Source organism: Pseudorca crassidens, chromosome 12 (genome assembly GCF_039906515.1).
Source record: "Pseudorca crassidens isolate mPseCra1 chromosome 12, mPseCra1.hap1, whole genome shotgun sequence".
Lineage (NCBI taxonomy): Eukaryota > Metazoa > Chordata > Mammalia > Artiodactyla > Delphinidae > Pseudorca > Pseudorca crassidens.
Genome location: NC_090307.1, coordinates 15896052 through 15910240, shown reverse-complemented (window position 1 = coordinate 15910240; position 14189 = coordinate 15896052). Strand labels below are relative to the sequence as shown.

Here is a 14189-nt window from a genome sequence, read left to right as displayed (position 1 = left end):
CTACTTATTACCCAAGACCAATGAAGGAAAAAAGTAAATTTACTAAAATATTTCTTTATTTGAATAAGGTCAATGTCATTTCTTGAATTCCAGCTAGCATCAAATTAACAATCAGAAAAAAACACTTGACAAAATGTTATCCAATTGAAATCAACAGTGGATAGAAAACCCTTTTAAACTTTAAAAGAAATATATTAAACAGGCAACATACAGATCTAAAAAGTTGCAAGTGGTGATTTTACATTAGATCTTATAAATTAAAAAATCCCCAATATAACCATTTGTTCACTATCTCCCTGCGATAAGCACATGAACAGGAAAAGATAATCACATCTTAATATTCACAACTGTCACTCATGTCCTTTACAAGGATTGCATCTCTGCAACGCAGCGGGTCAGGCAATCTCTTATTCAAGTAATCTTTGTTTTCCCCAAGTTATCAAAAAGTACAACTGTCTGAGATAAAATGTCACAAAAATCACAATCAGCAAAGCAAAAAGCTTTAGCAGGCCATCTTGAAGATGGGGGTTTTCATGGCTTGACCATGATCTGAAGATGCTTTTGTACGTTTAAGAGCTGTCAACCAAAGTACCAAGAGCTACAAGCAGCAATCTGGGTTTAGTTTGTAATTGTAATAAACCAGGAGTTTTAGTAAAAAGAACATTAAGTAAAAAATTGTAAGTATAAGAGAATCAGTGCACATTTGCTAATGTCATTGACAATGAAAACGTTACATCGGCTCTCAGCTCAGCTTTGAAGTTAACAAGAGACTCCTGTTCACCCCCCATCTTAGCGCTTCTCAACAGCAGTGTGCTCAGAATCACCTGAGGTGCCTGCTGAATACTGATATTCTGAAGCCCCCACCCTTGAGTTCTGCTTCAGGTGGTTTGGAGCTGAGCCTGGAATCGGTATTCTTAACAAGCACTCCAGGATCCAAATGGACCACAGACCACACTCTGAGAAACACTATTATCCCTTTAATACATAACAAAATATTGTGGCCTCATAGAGTTTCAAGCTGAATAAAACATTCAAACAATTACAACACGAAGAGTTACATTAAATAAGAGTATTAACCATTATATTGAATATAATTGCATTTCTTTTTTAAAGTGGCATAAGCACAAAGACTTACACTAAAATTGTAAAATCAATTTTGTTTTAATCCAAGGCACCTGTAAAATACTTGCTGGTGTGAGAGAAGTTAAATTCAATTATATAAAATAGTACAGAAATGAAAGAATCCTGGCAGTCACTGATTTTTCCACAGAGAAAACATTTTTCTACAGAAATGAGCTACTTAAAGTTGACGATTTTGAGGAAAATAAACCAAATTTCCAATAATATGGTAACTTGTATGAACCGATTTACTGAGTGATTTTCAGCAAATTAAATCAGTACGAAAGAAAAGAAGGTTCATGCTCGTATACTGCATAGGTCTAACATTTCTTTAAGTTCAGGCACACGTGACCATGGATTTTATAATACTGGGTATTTCGCAACCTTTTATCCCAAGAGGATTTCCAAGTCTCATAGTCTACAACTGAAACATTCTTCTGAAGGTATTAATTTTTTTTCATGGAATAAGAGTAAATTCTGTGATGATCATGTCTCTGAAATATGAATTTCAAAATGCTAACACTACAAGGAAAAATGCTAGCAAAGCAGTTCTGTGTTGGAGTGGCTGTTGGTACGAGAGTGATCGTTAGAATGTTCCCGTTCAGCGTTCCGGGATAAAGGCTACTGTAAGAAAGCCGTGCTAGGACCGTTTGCATATGTAGTGCTAGTTAGGTACTGCTATAAGGCAGAGCTCTTTAGAGCCTTTGTATGGGTTTTCAGCAGTTAGTCCAGTCTGTAAATGACAACTAAGAGCAAATTTATGAAGGCTGTGAAGAATCAGATAGTGCTGTTTACAAAACGGTACTATTTTCGATTCTGTGACAAATGAAAGGTATCGTTTTAGCCAGAAGAGGTAAAGTAAAAGAATATTTTGAAGTCTACATCAGTCGGGAAAACAAAATGTCATTTACAGATTGTTTCTACTATACCTAGAACTATGTACAACAACCCCTTCCAGCCTGATGTTTCAAAGTTAACTTACTAACAAGTGCTTCACAATATCCTTAGTTCTGGCATTAAAAGAAAGAAATCAGAAGTACTAACACTATTTTTCAAATTTTGCCTTCAAAAACTTTAACACTGCTTCTACTACTGCCTTCTTGATTTCCACAAATATGCAGCATCACAATCGCCAGGTTGCATGGAGTGATGTAAGTCAGAATGCAGTGGTGGTTTTTAATGACCTTAAAGTATACTCAGGACATGCAATCTGAGTTGAATTTAGAGATATAAACGCAGAGTGATTTTCCTAATATTGAACTGACACTGTTGGAACATAGACATTCAAGAATATGAGCAATCACGAAATGAACACATCACTAGGTAAAATACCCATAAAAACCATCGTCAGAGGAATGCTGTCACCTAAACGGGTTTGCAGGCAAAAAGCAGCTCTTAATTCTCCCCTCCAACTTCCTTTAAAAGTGAAATATATCATTGATAATCAGAAGGGAAAAAATACTTCAATAAACATTCTGAAGCCTATTATCCAGATCCTAACGCCCTCAGACAAAACATTCTTTGCTTTCAAAGGGAGCTGTATTAGGCTCAAGGACTGCAGGACTGAGTCTTCGAGTAGGAAATCCTGGCCTCTAAAAAAAAGGCTTTGGTTACAGAATAAACACGATGGGTAGCTCTCAGACCTCTTATTTTGGCAGGGGGCAAGAGGGCAAGGGTGCTTATGCTAAAGATAGAAACTTCCAACATCAGAGACTTAGGGGTAACTTTCATATACGGGGGTGCCCCCTTTCTGTTATTTACCCTCTGATTTATCGATATTCTGTTCAGTGGCTGTATTCTACTGGCCGGAAATTCACTGAAATTTAAATAGATTTATGTACTATGCACAAATTTACATATGGTTGTCTTTAAGGTTTATTCTTATTCAAGTCAATGTTTAAACAGTTATTTTATACAAAATTTAATAATTTAGACTACGAAGCAATTTAAATACTTCAATTCCCTCGAAAAGGCATTTTGTACATACATACATGATGCACACATGTGAAAATGGTGTCAGAAGAATCATACATGACGCACACGTGTGAAAATCGTGTCAGAAGAATTTTTTGGCAGCTGCTTCTTGCTGAGTCCTACGGAAAAAGAGAACAAAACAAAACAAAAAAAACTGAAAGAAGTTCTATATACATTGGAATGAAACAGGATTGCATAAATTAAAAATGCCTTTTGAAGTATGAAATACATGAAGATAAACATATGTCCTACACATGTATTCCCATGTGAACTGAAATAGACTAGACATAATATTTGCTTTGTATGAACCTAATTTTATAGGTATTGAAAGTTCTATTATGGACCTTGATAACTTTATTGAATTATCTCAAGTTAAATAAATACAGAAAAATGTTGGGTCAAATTTTAGAGACTTACCTATACATGATATAACCAATGAACAACACCGTTTGTACCACTACAAATATAACAAAGTGCACCGTAGACAGACACGATGGAAATGGCGGTAGTTCTGGACATTTCAGTCTTTCATTTGCTGGCTATAAGGCAAAGAACTTTCTATTACAATTAGTCAAATCAGTATTTTAGAAAAGGAAATAAATGTGAAATCTTTATAAAACTCATGGTTTACTGTATAAACTCAAGTATTTTCATTAATTCATCTCATAATTGCCTTCCACCCTCTTAACTTTCACCACCAAACTTTTTGAAAGAGCAGGCAATGTGGGAAGGCCTCCACTCTTTCACTGTCCTGTCACTAACTCATTGCTGTCTGGCTTCTACCTTCAACACAGTGACAATGATTTTAGTGTCCTTGAAGGTCACAGATCACCAATTCCCTCGACACTCCCAGTTTATACTTGCTGTACTAGAGCAATTATTAATAGCAGCATCCTCACTCTCAAAAGTGTTCTATTTCAGACAATTACACAGTTGCCCTACCAATGAACTACCTGACAGAGATAATGGCCTTTTCTCAGCTCTCATCCACCCCAATCTCCTAACATTCAACATCACTAATTAGTATTTTGGAAAATGTTTCTTTTCCTATTTCCATCATTATTCATTTTATTATAAGCAAGTAATGAAATACCAGGGACAAAGATTTCATCAAGGTATCCAGACAGAATGGCTTCTAAGGTTAGTTGTTCTCAATATGCTCACACCTATGGGACAAAGGTCTTCACTATGTATTGATATACACTACCCACAGCATCAACTTGGCCGCTGCAACAAAGGCAAGAGTTGGGGGGAAATAAACTCAAACAGAACTAAGGGAATAGATGACAATGCTTTGGACGGGAGGTAAAATGGTCAATAAGAAAACTATTAAGCTATATTTGAAAAACTGGAAGGGAAGAGGCAAATGCTACAAACATTTGTGAATTTTATACGGGTTTTCAAAGCCAGTAAATAAGTTAGGAAAAAACTTAAAAGTTCCAGAGATCTGTCTTCTAAATAATATCTCCTATGCATGTTAAACTTCAAAAATATGCTACCTATTTTTAATATTTATTGCCTATCTCCAAAAATGTAGATGGGACTTACACTCCAAAAAAGACCTAATAAAGTAAATAAAATAAAACTTAAAAAAATGAACCAAGTAATACAGGAAAGTAGCTGGAAACAAACAAAAATCTTGCCTAAAGAAAGCTGCTATCAGTCAGCCAGTTTTAGATCTGCACTTCCTGAACAGCCTAGACAGAGAAATATGAATTACCTGGTGCCCGTCTGTCTAACAAATGGGTGTGTCGAGAGACATTTACCTTGTTCAGAGCCGTTTAAAGGTATCATTACTGATAACAAGAGACATGTTTTTAAAAGAGAACTTATAGAAAAGAACCTAGAACCAAAAAAGTCTGAGATTGTGATGACTCCACTAACTGGAATAGCAATTTATTTTTTAAAAAATTCTATTCAATAGGCTATGGAAGCATGATACGGAACACGTAGACATTTGAATCATATGGAGTAATTCTACCTTGAATATTAAGAAGGAGCACTGGCATTAATTTAAAAGTTAAAATATTTTCAGTGGAACATGTGGTTTTCCTTTCCAAAAGAAGACTGTGATAATCATAAACTAGAAGAAAAAAGAGCTTACCATATTTCGCTGCACTAAGTTATCTATGTCCCGCTTCACTATGTGGAGGTGCTCTTTGATGTCATTGAAGTGCTGGGTTGTCTCATAAACGCCCCCTGCAGACCCAGGATGCTGTATGCCACTGACCAGTCTGACAGTTTCACTCACGGAATTCCTGAAATAGGAAATCCTTTTACAATGGAATCACTAGAAAGATGATTTTTACAGTCAGAGATTTCAAATGGTTAGATATATTTCTAAACCCAATGCATCAGATTAAAAAAAAAAAACAAAGAAAAAAACCCCAGAAACAAAATAAGTATTTAAAAAAACTGTCTTCAAGATTAGAAAATAGTTTATAAAAACTAGATTATGCCTTTATCTTTTACTAAAGGTTGTCTAACCACAGAGAATAATACTAAATAATCTGTGTTAAAAACAATATTATAAATGGATTGAATAACATAATGGATGATACTCTTAATGAGCTTAAATCTTTCTAAGTGTTTAATGTTGTGCAGTAAAGGATTAACCCATCAGGCCTGGGCTGCCCAAACCCCGCACAGTCCAAAGGTTTTCAGACCCGGCCCATGACTAGCCCCTGGGAGATAATCTCTATGCCCCTGGAATATCCTGCCTGTTAAGAGTGTCTTTGTCTACCTGGGGCCTTGGGCCAGGCCAACAATATGATTTATGTTTGTTTGCCTGGGGCCTTAGGCTGCAGTACCAGTCTGACCTCTAGGGGGACGGAAAATTGAGCAGTTAAGGTCAGTCATGTGGGTGCTCCATGCCTATGTGACTGACCCCTAATAAAAAAACCCCGAAACCAAGGCTTGGGTGAACTTCCTTGGTTGGCAACACTTTGCACATGTTGTCACGCATCACTGCTGAGAGGAATAAACACTGTCCATGTGACTCCACTGGGAGGGGACAACTGAAGGTTTGTGCCTGGTTTCTCCTTAACTCCACTGTATGCATCTTCTTTCTTTGCTGATTTTATTATATATCCTTTCATTGCAATAAACCATGACTGTGAGTACAGCAGCTTTTCTGAGTTCAGTAAGCACTTCTAGAAGACCACAGAATCTAGAGGCGGTCTCAGGGACTCATAAGACAAATGTATCAATAATTCAATTTCTCTTTACAGTTCTATCAGATGTCCCCTATATACAAACCTAGTGCTTCAACCAGAAGCCAACTAAAGAACATCTATCTGTTTCAGATATGAAGGAAAAACTGGTTGTTTGGCATACCGAGCAATGGTGTGGTAATCTCCACCATGGTATCTTTTTTGAAGGGTAATTCTGACTTTATACATTTTACCTTACACTCTGACTTCAGAATATAATCCCCATGTAAGATGTGATTCCACTATTCAGATGTAAGATAAAGAGCTCTACCACTGAGTATGCCCTTTGGATATGAGTCTGTAAGCATGATAGTGTAAGAGACTACAATTTTTTTTTTTTTAAATAATGGCAGAAATGTAACAGGGCTATTTATTAAGAAAGAAAGAAACATATCTGAATTTCAGTTTACCTTAAAGTATTACTACTCCCTTTCACCTGTCTTGGTCCTGATGTTCCCTGAGAATATCCTTCACATAAAGCCTCTGTGTCTGGGATGCTTCTTCTAGTCCTGGCCCTTCCCTCCAAGAGGGAGAGTCTAAAATGGAAGGGCCCATTCAAACTACTGCCTTTCCTCCATACTTTCCTCTCCGTGAGGCTTCCTTGTCAGATGAAACCATCCCCTAAACATCACACATACTTTTCTCCTTTGTATCTGTATACAGTCAGCCCTCCTTTTCTGTGGTTTCCACATCCACGGATTCAACCAACCATAGATCAAAAATATTCAGAAAAAAAAATTCCAGAAACTTCTCAAAAGCAAAACTTGAATTTGCCACACAGACAACTATTTATATTGTACTTACGGCTATTTTCATAGCAATATGTTATATGAGGTATTATAGGCAAGCAAGAGATGGTTTAAAGTATACAGGAGGTTATAAGCAAATACTATACCATTTTATATAAGGGAATTGAGTACTCCTGGATTTTGGTATCTGCAAGGCCCTGGAACCAATTGCATGGATATGAACGGAATACTGTATATGGGTTTTCTCCCTCATAGAGCATAAGCTACGTGAGAACAGTAATGTCTCTGATTTTCTGACAGCCTTCAACAGTTACAGTGCAATTTGGATGAATGAATAAATAAGTTATCTACCTTATTTCCTTTAAGTAAAATTTGGTTTAAAAAGTATCAATAAAAGTTGGACTTCCCTGGTGGGTCAGTGGTTAAGAATCCGCCTGTCAATGCAGGGGACATGGGTTCAAGCCCTGGTCTGGGAAGATCCCACATGCCGCGGAGTAACTAAGCCCGTGCGCCACAACTACTGAGCCTGCGCACTAGAGCCTGCGAGCCACAACTACTGAGCCCATGCGCCACAACTACTGAAGCCTGCACGCCTACAGCCTGTGCTCCGCAACAAGAAAAGCCACCGCAATGACAAGCCTGCGCATCGCAACAAAGAGTAGCCCCCGCTCCCTGCAGCTAGAGAAAGTCCATGCACAGCAACGAAGACCCAACACAGTCAAAAACAAATAAATAAATTTATCAATAAAAGCTTTGCTAGAAGAAAACAACAAAAAAAAGGAACTCAAATATTAAAATTACTTAGTAGGTCAGGCTGAATGTTAAGTATAATAAAAAATCTTCAAAAATTCTACTTGAGTTACACAAGCAATGAAGAGTTAAAAATTTGCTACAAAATATCTCAAGTGCTTTCTGAATAAATGACATTTGTTGATTAAAACTTCTTTGAATGGCATACATGCTCAAGGAAATTCATGTGAGTCTAAGCTTTTCCACTTAAACCCAAATTAAGAATTATATTCTACTATCTCTAAAATACTTACCAAGAATAAAGCATCCCAGAATATACAACCTTCTCACATATCTGCATTTTAAAATATTGCTTCCCAGAGCACGAACTTGCTTACATATACATAAATGTCTTTTTAATACAAAAAGACTGAGTCATCATTCATTCATTTGCCTGTTGATTCTGCTAATGTTTATTTGCTACATGTTACAAGCCAGGCAATTTTTAGGGATATAAACTGTGCAAGAAAAATATAATTCCTGCCCTGCTGAGACTAACAAACTAGCAGGAGAGCAATGTGACAGAGGCACATCTAGAGTTCTATGAAGATGCATTTAACTTAGCTGGGCACCCACTGCTGAGTGTTAAAGGATAAAGGAGGGTTCTGTGAGGATGGGATTGTGACGGAAGGAGGGCATATGTAGCTTAGGGAATAGGTCAAGTGAAGAGGGCTGGATAGAACACCAGAGAAAAAATACCTTTTAAGGAATAATAGAAGGATGACCAACAAATGAAGAAAACTAAGAAGAAGCAGAGGCCAAGAACATCAAGAGTAAGTGGTATGCTAGAAGCCTTGGAAAAAAAAAGTCTCAAGATAGAGGGGGTGGGAAAGGTGTCAATTTCTACAGAAAGTCCAGCAGGATGAGGACTGAAAGGTACTCATTACAGGGCACCACTGACCGCAGAAAGAACAGTTTGGTGCTTTCAGGACAAATTACAGTGGTTTGGAAACGAAGACAGGCAGTTTGGTCTACTTTTTTAGAAACTCACTAAAAAGGAAGGAAAAAGAGAAGCAATAGTAAAAATAATAGAAAGTGTCAATTAAAGGTTTTGTTTTGATTAGTTTTCAATAATGGAAGAGCAAGCCCTTTTGTATGAGGTGTAAGTTAAAGGTAGAAGACGGAGACAGGATCATTAAAGAGCAAGGGTCAGAGAAGTAGAAAGAACGGGATCCAGGGCTAAGGACTAGCCTGGACAACAGCTGTGCAGATGGAGACAAGTGTGGGGAGGGAGGGTGCAGCACAAAAGAGGAGGTGAAGGAGGAGACAATGTCATCTCCCAGGGAGAATGTCAATGGCAGGCTGAGTTATGGAGCTTGAAGAGAGTGGTGAAGATCTTGAATGAGAGTAGTGAAGATACAGAATGAATAAAGATCACTGAATAGCTTAAATATTATATTACAGGGACAGGCTGAAGGTACAGAAGATGATAATTAGGAGCAAGATTCCAGAAGAATATGTGAAAATATTCATGTGAAAATGCCTAGCACAGTACCCAGAATGCAATAGGTATTCAAAAAATCTGGTAAAGGTAAATATGAAATGCTAAATGCTGCCTGCTCACCAAAAAGAACTTATTAAAAAAATTACAACCGATTAACAACACAGCCAACACATACAAATAGCAAAGTTCAAAGAAGATTAGTAACTCTGTCCACTGAAAAGGCCCAGAAGCAATGACAATCCGGTAGCATTAAGCACGACACTGTCTCTAAATACCACTTCTCACTAAAAGACCAGGGCTCCAAAGAAAAATGCCTTTGACACGTGTGGGACAGAAATGTACAAGAGAAACCTGGAAAGTCTTACACCTGAAAGGAAGGAAGCTACCAAAGACTACTGGGGTTGCATCAAAAGGATGCAGAAGCTAACCTGTAGGGACAGCTAGCGCCCAAAGACGAAACAACCTGAACGTCAATTATAAAGACTAATGTAAAACAGCAAAACATGTTAAACTCCACGAGTTGAAAAACAGTCAAACAAACATCACCTCTCACTTTCTCATCATTTAACCTTGGTCACTGCCAGGGGACCAACTCGTTATTCTAAAAAAATGATAAAAAAGAATCAAGTATTTATCCTGCCTTTCCTGAACTATTTCAGGATAACAAGTAAGTAATCAGAGAAATTCTTTTTACATGGAGAGGGAATCTTAGAATCAGAGTGTCATCCTTCTTCAACCTCTAATGAAATGATGGATTTGGGCTACGGCCACCACTGGCTAAAACTCAGGCTGATGGAGACACTTTATAACGAAGGGCTCAGGCTGACAAAATCTGGTTATTAGTAACTGCTGGACTGGGTGATGGGGATCTGAGAGAAGGCCCTTATATTAGCCTCAACTTTTTTGTACGTTTAAAATTTTCTATAATTAAATAAAAATTGGCAAGGACTTATGGTATGCTAAAAATAGCACCTGAGAGTAGAGATAATGAGTACTAGTTCTGACTGTTTTCATATCATGATCTTTTACCATTCAGAGCCTTTTCCCCTCTTTCTGTAAACTGCAGACAACTGAACTACATGCTTCTGCTAAAAAAAATTCTATGATCCCCTAAGAGCGTGAAAATCCATGAAGACACAAACCACCCTTTCTATGAAAGGCAAATATTTCCTATCTCTTTGCATTTTTTTCTGAAGCTTATTCAGAAGAAAAAGCTTTAGAGGACAAATTCAGAAATTTGAGTTCAGCTTTTACATTAACTTACTGCATGCATGACATTTGTCCTTCATTCATAAGGGGGAATTTACATGGATTGCTAACTACCCTAAGTAAGTGTCTGCATGGATAATACAACTGGATGGCTAGGCTTTGCTAGCCACTAACTGAATCTTAAGATGTTCTAGTATTACTCTTAAGTAAAACAAGCACAAAACAGCATCTAAAGCATGCTACCATTTACATCAGAAAGAAGGAGATCTAAGAAAATACACATGTGGAGAAGAAACAGAGGAAGAACAAACCAGAAATTAATGGGATGAGTTACCAACAGGGGGTGGATGGGAAAGAGCTAGAAAGAAGGAGAGAATGGAAGTGGGGCAGCAGTGATGAAGAGGAAGTGATACCTCAATGAATATATTCTGGCTCCTAGAACCACAGCATTCACATACCCTTCGTATACCCAAAATATAAACAATTAAAACCAACCAGGATGTGGGAGAAATGCAAACACTAACAAAAAGCCTAACTGTATTATAAATGAATATCATAACCATACTGAAGAGAGTGGGGAAGAAGAGAACTAAACTAACTACCTGGAAAATAGTGTCTGGACTAGATACTGTAGGGCTAGAGGCAAAAGGAGCTTTACATAAATCATAAATCCATCACTATATGTGTTTCTCATTAGGGATATGGCTTAATGATTTGAAACCACTTTATGTATACTTTATGCACACACTAAAACTATACCAATAAGTAAATACATTATAGATAAGAACCAAGTTTCTCCCTATTGGAGAAACAATTTTCAAATAGGGAAAGGAGGAAGGCTAAAATCAGCCCTTCAGTTTTCAGTTCATCCAGTCCAACCAAAATCCAAAGTATCTGTATAATCTCGTGGTATACAAATGTAGAGTAAGGGATACAAAAATATGTGTATATGTGTGATTAGTATACATTCACATATTCCCTAGACCTGCCCACTGAGAGGGCCTAGAAGCAATGGCACCCCAGTAGTAATGAGTATACCTAGGGCCCAGATCTTGGTTTCTAAATACTTCTCTCCAATAAAAGGAACCAGGGCTCACTGAGAAGTGGTTGATTCTACAGCTGGGGCACAGAAAATACAAGATGAGCTTGAAACATATTACAGTACCAGAAAGTAAAGAAATATTTTAAAAAGATGGAGGTTTGTTGAAAGAACACAGAAGCCAACCTGAAGGAGTTCCTAACGACCAGAGCTGGAACAATTTGAACAAAATAAATAACGATAGTACAGGATTATAACCCACAGAATAAATAATCCATGAGTCCACACTGATATAAGTAGATTAAATAAATAAATGGGGGAGAAGGAGGAGTGGTCCTTATAGAATGCCAGTAAGTAGATACAGAAGGAATTATGGAAATAGAAAAACCAGCATTTGGTAAACACCACATTCTTGTTTCAGATAAAACATCAATGGATGCTAAAATTAGTGAGCCAAAGGTTAAAGTGAAACAGGATATTTACAAAGACTCAAAGTATCTTTCCCCAAATATTTATTAACCACCAAGGGAAGGATAGTAACTTTAAAGTAGAGAAACCGGGAAGAAACAACAATATCCAAGTGATCACAGCCAACATCATCAGTTGTAAGACATACCAACATCATGAACATGATGCACTGTTGCATTCTTGTCAAAAATGCAGAACCTCCATCCAATCATGAGTAAATACCAGACAAACCCAAACTGAGGAACCAAATTGGTCCAATGAATTAATCAATGTTCTTGAAAATTGCCATGGTTATGAAAGACAAGGAAATATGAACTAATTCAGACTGCAGAGGTCAAGAGAGATAACTAAATGCAACGTGCAATACTGGATAGGATCTTAGAATGAAAAAGGCACTGGTACAAAACTGGTGAAATTTGAGTAAGATCATTAGTTTAGTTAATAGTACTGTACCAATGTTAATTTCTCCATTCTGACAATTGTACTGTGGTTATGTAAGATGTTACCATCGGGGGGAAGATAAGTGAGGGATACATGGGATATATGAGGGATATGTCCTTATTTTTTCTTGCTATGTCTAAAGTCTAAAATTAGATCAAAATATTTTTTTAAATGTTATATTGATCTGGTCTGTTTCTAAAACAGTTTAACTATTCATTTAACATTATAAATATTTGTGATGTTAAACACAGTCAAACAACTGTGACAAAACCTTTTTTTTTTTTTTTTTTTAAAGATGCTAAAGCATCTTTTTCTTTTCTAGCTCGGAACAAATAAAAAAATTTAGACAGGTTTCCTAAATATCAAAAATCCCCGTATACTTTACATTCCCCTATTTAGAAAATAATCTGGAACGTGATTCTTACTCATGCTGCAGTCTTACAACAATAATGTGCTTGCATATCTAGAGAAGTCATGAATTTAGAATAAAGGTATCACGCAATACTCAGACATTACTGTTGTATACTTACTTCATTTCATTTACTTGTCTCAGAATCTCATGCTGAGTGTTCACAACAGTATCCAGTTCTTGTTGAGTGGTCTGGAGAAAAAAACAAAAGATGACCAAGATGACCACCCAGCTCAATAATCCCCATTCTACAGAACATACAGCTTTTCTTTTCTACCTCTCCGCCACCAAAGGCTAATAACTAAGGCATATCTGCATATTTTCAAAGCTCACCTGTCCATGCTGCCCTGGGATTCCTGCTCCTCTTTTAGAGATCTCCTCCGTCAAGGAAGAGACATACCTTCTCTGTTCATCAAGAATCATATCTAACTGTCGGTTCAGCTGCTTGATTTCAAGATGAATACGATTCTGTCCTTCAAAGATTTGTCTCAGCTCACGATCTCCTACAGTCTCAAATAATTCATCTGCTGAAATGGAAATTACAAATCAAAATTATTAGAATCACCTACACATAGTTTTCAAATTACTGTAAGTGACCAAAGCACTAACATATACTAGAATAAGATCATCATCAACACAGTGTTATGATCTTCCCACAGTGTTAAACATGCATGTAATTAATTCAATCGTGATTAAATTACTGTTTTCACCATCTCTGGTGGTTGAATACTTATTATAAATTAGGTCTGAATTTTTTCACCTAAAAATTATTTTGTCTTTTAAATAGACTGTGTGATTCTATTTACAGGGGCAGGCAGAACTAATGTAATTTGTTGCCTCTGGAAGGGGGCTGACTTGAAAGAGGTAAGGGAACTTTCTGGGGTGATAAAAATATTCTATATACTGATCCGATGGTTAAAAGGGTATACACATTTGTCAAAATTCATCAAACTATTCTCTTAAAATTTATGCATTTTACTTACAAAAAAGATTAAGAAATGGAGTTGAGAATAGCTGATTTTCCTTTTATTCCTGACCATGCTTAAATCAGATCGTTTCATTCAAACACTTACTACAATAAGCTTCAGGATATATTCACAAATCATATGTGATGTTTAAAACAAATCCAAGGAAAATATAAGACTTACCTTTCATTTTTATCTTCATTAAATCTGAATCACACTGTTAATCATTTATATTAACACACTACTTAGTTCAAAAGCTAGCCCAGGCTTTATTAGATATAGCCTTGATCATTTGTGCTCATAGGGAACCGAGATCATAAAAGTTAGCAGATTATATATAGTCCTTCTATTTGGCCTTATCTTGTTTTGTT

At 36.7% G+C, this 14189-nt stretch overlaps 1 protein-coding gene across 2 annotated transcripts in view; it reads right to left on the bottom strand.

The window, feature by feature from the left end:
• Nucleotides 1-38: 38 nt before the first annotated feature.
• LMAN1 (lectin, mannose binding 1) overlaps nt 39-14189 on the bottom strand; it is a 29029-nt gene continuing 14878 nt past the window's right edge. Inside the window, exons 9-13 of one of the 2 annotated variants that reach the window (XM_067698922.1) lie at nt 13187-13380; nt 12975-13045; nt 5198-5351; nt 3511-3632; nt 39-3212 (exon numbers count right to left, since the gene is read on the bottom strand). In XM_067698922.1, coding sequence (XP_067555023.1) covers nt 3176-3212; nt 3511-3632; nt 5198-5351; nt 12975-13045; nt 13187-13380 — 578 coding nt within the window. In that variant the 3' untranslated portion in view covers nt 39-3175. The remainder of the gene's footprint in view (nt 3213-3510; nt 3633-5197; nt 5352-12974; nt 13046-13186; nt 13381-14189) is intronic. The other variant, XM_067698923.1, reaches the window with a different exon arrangement.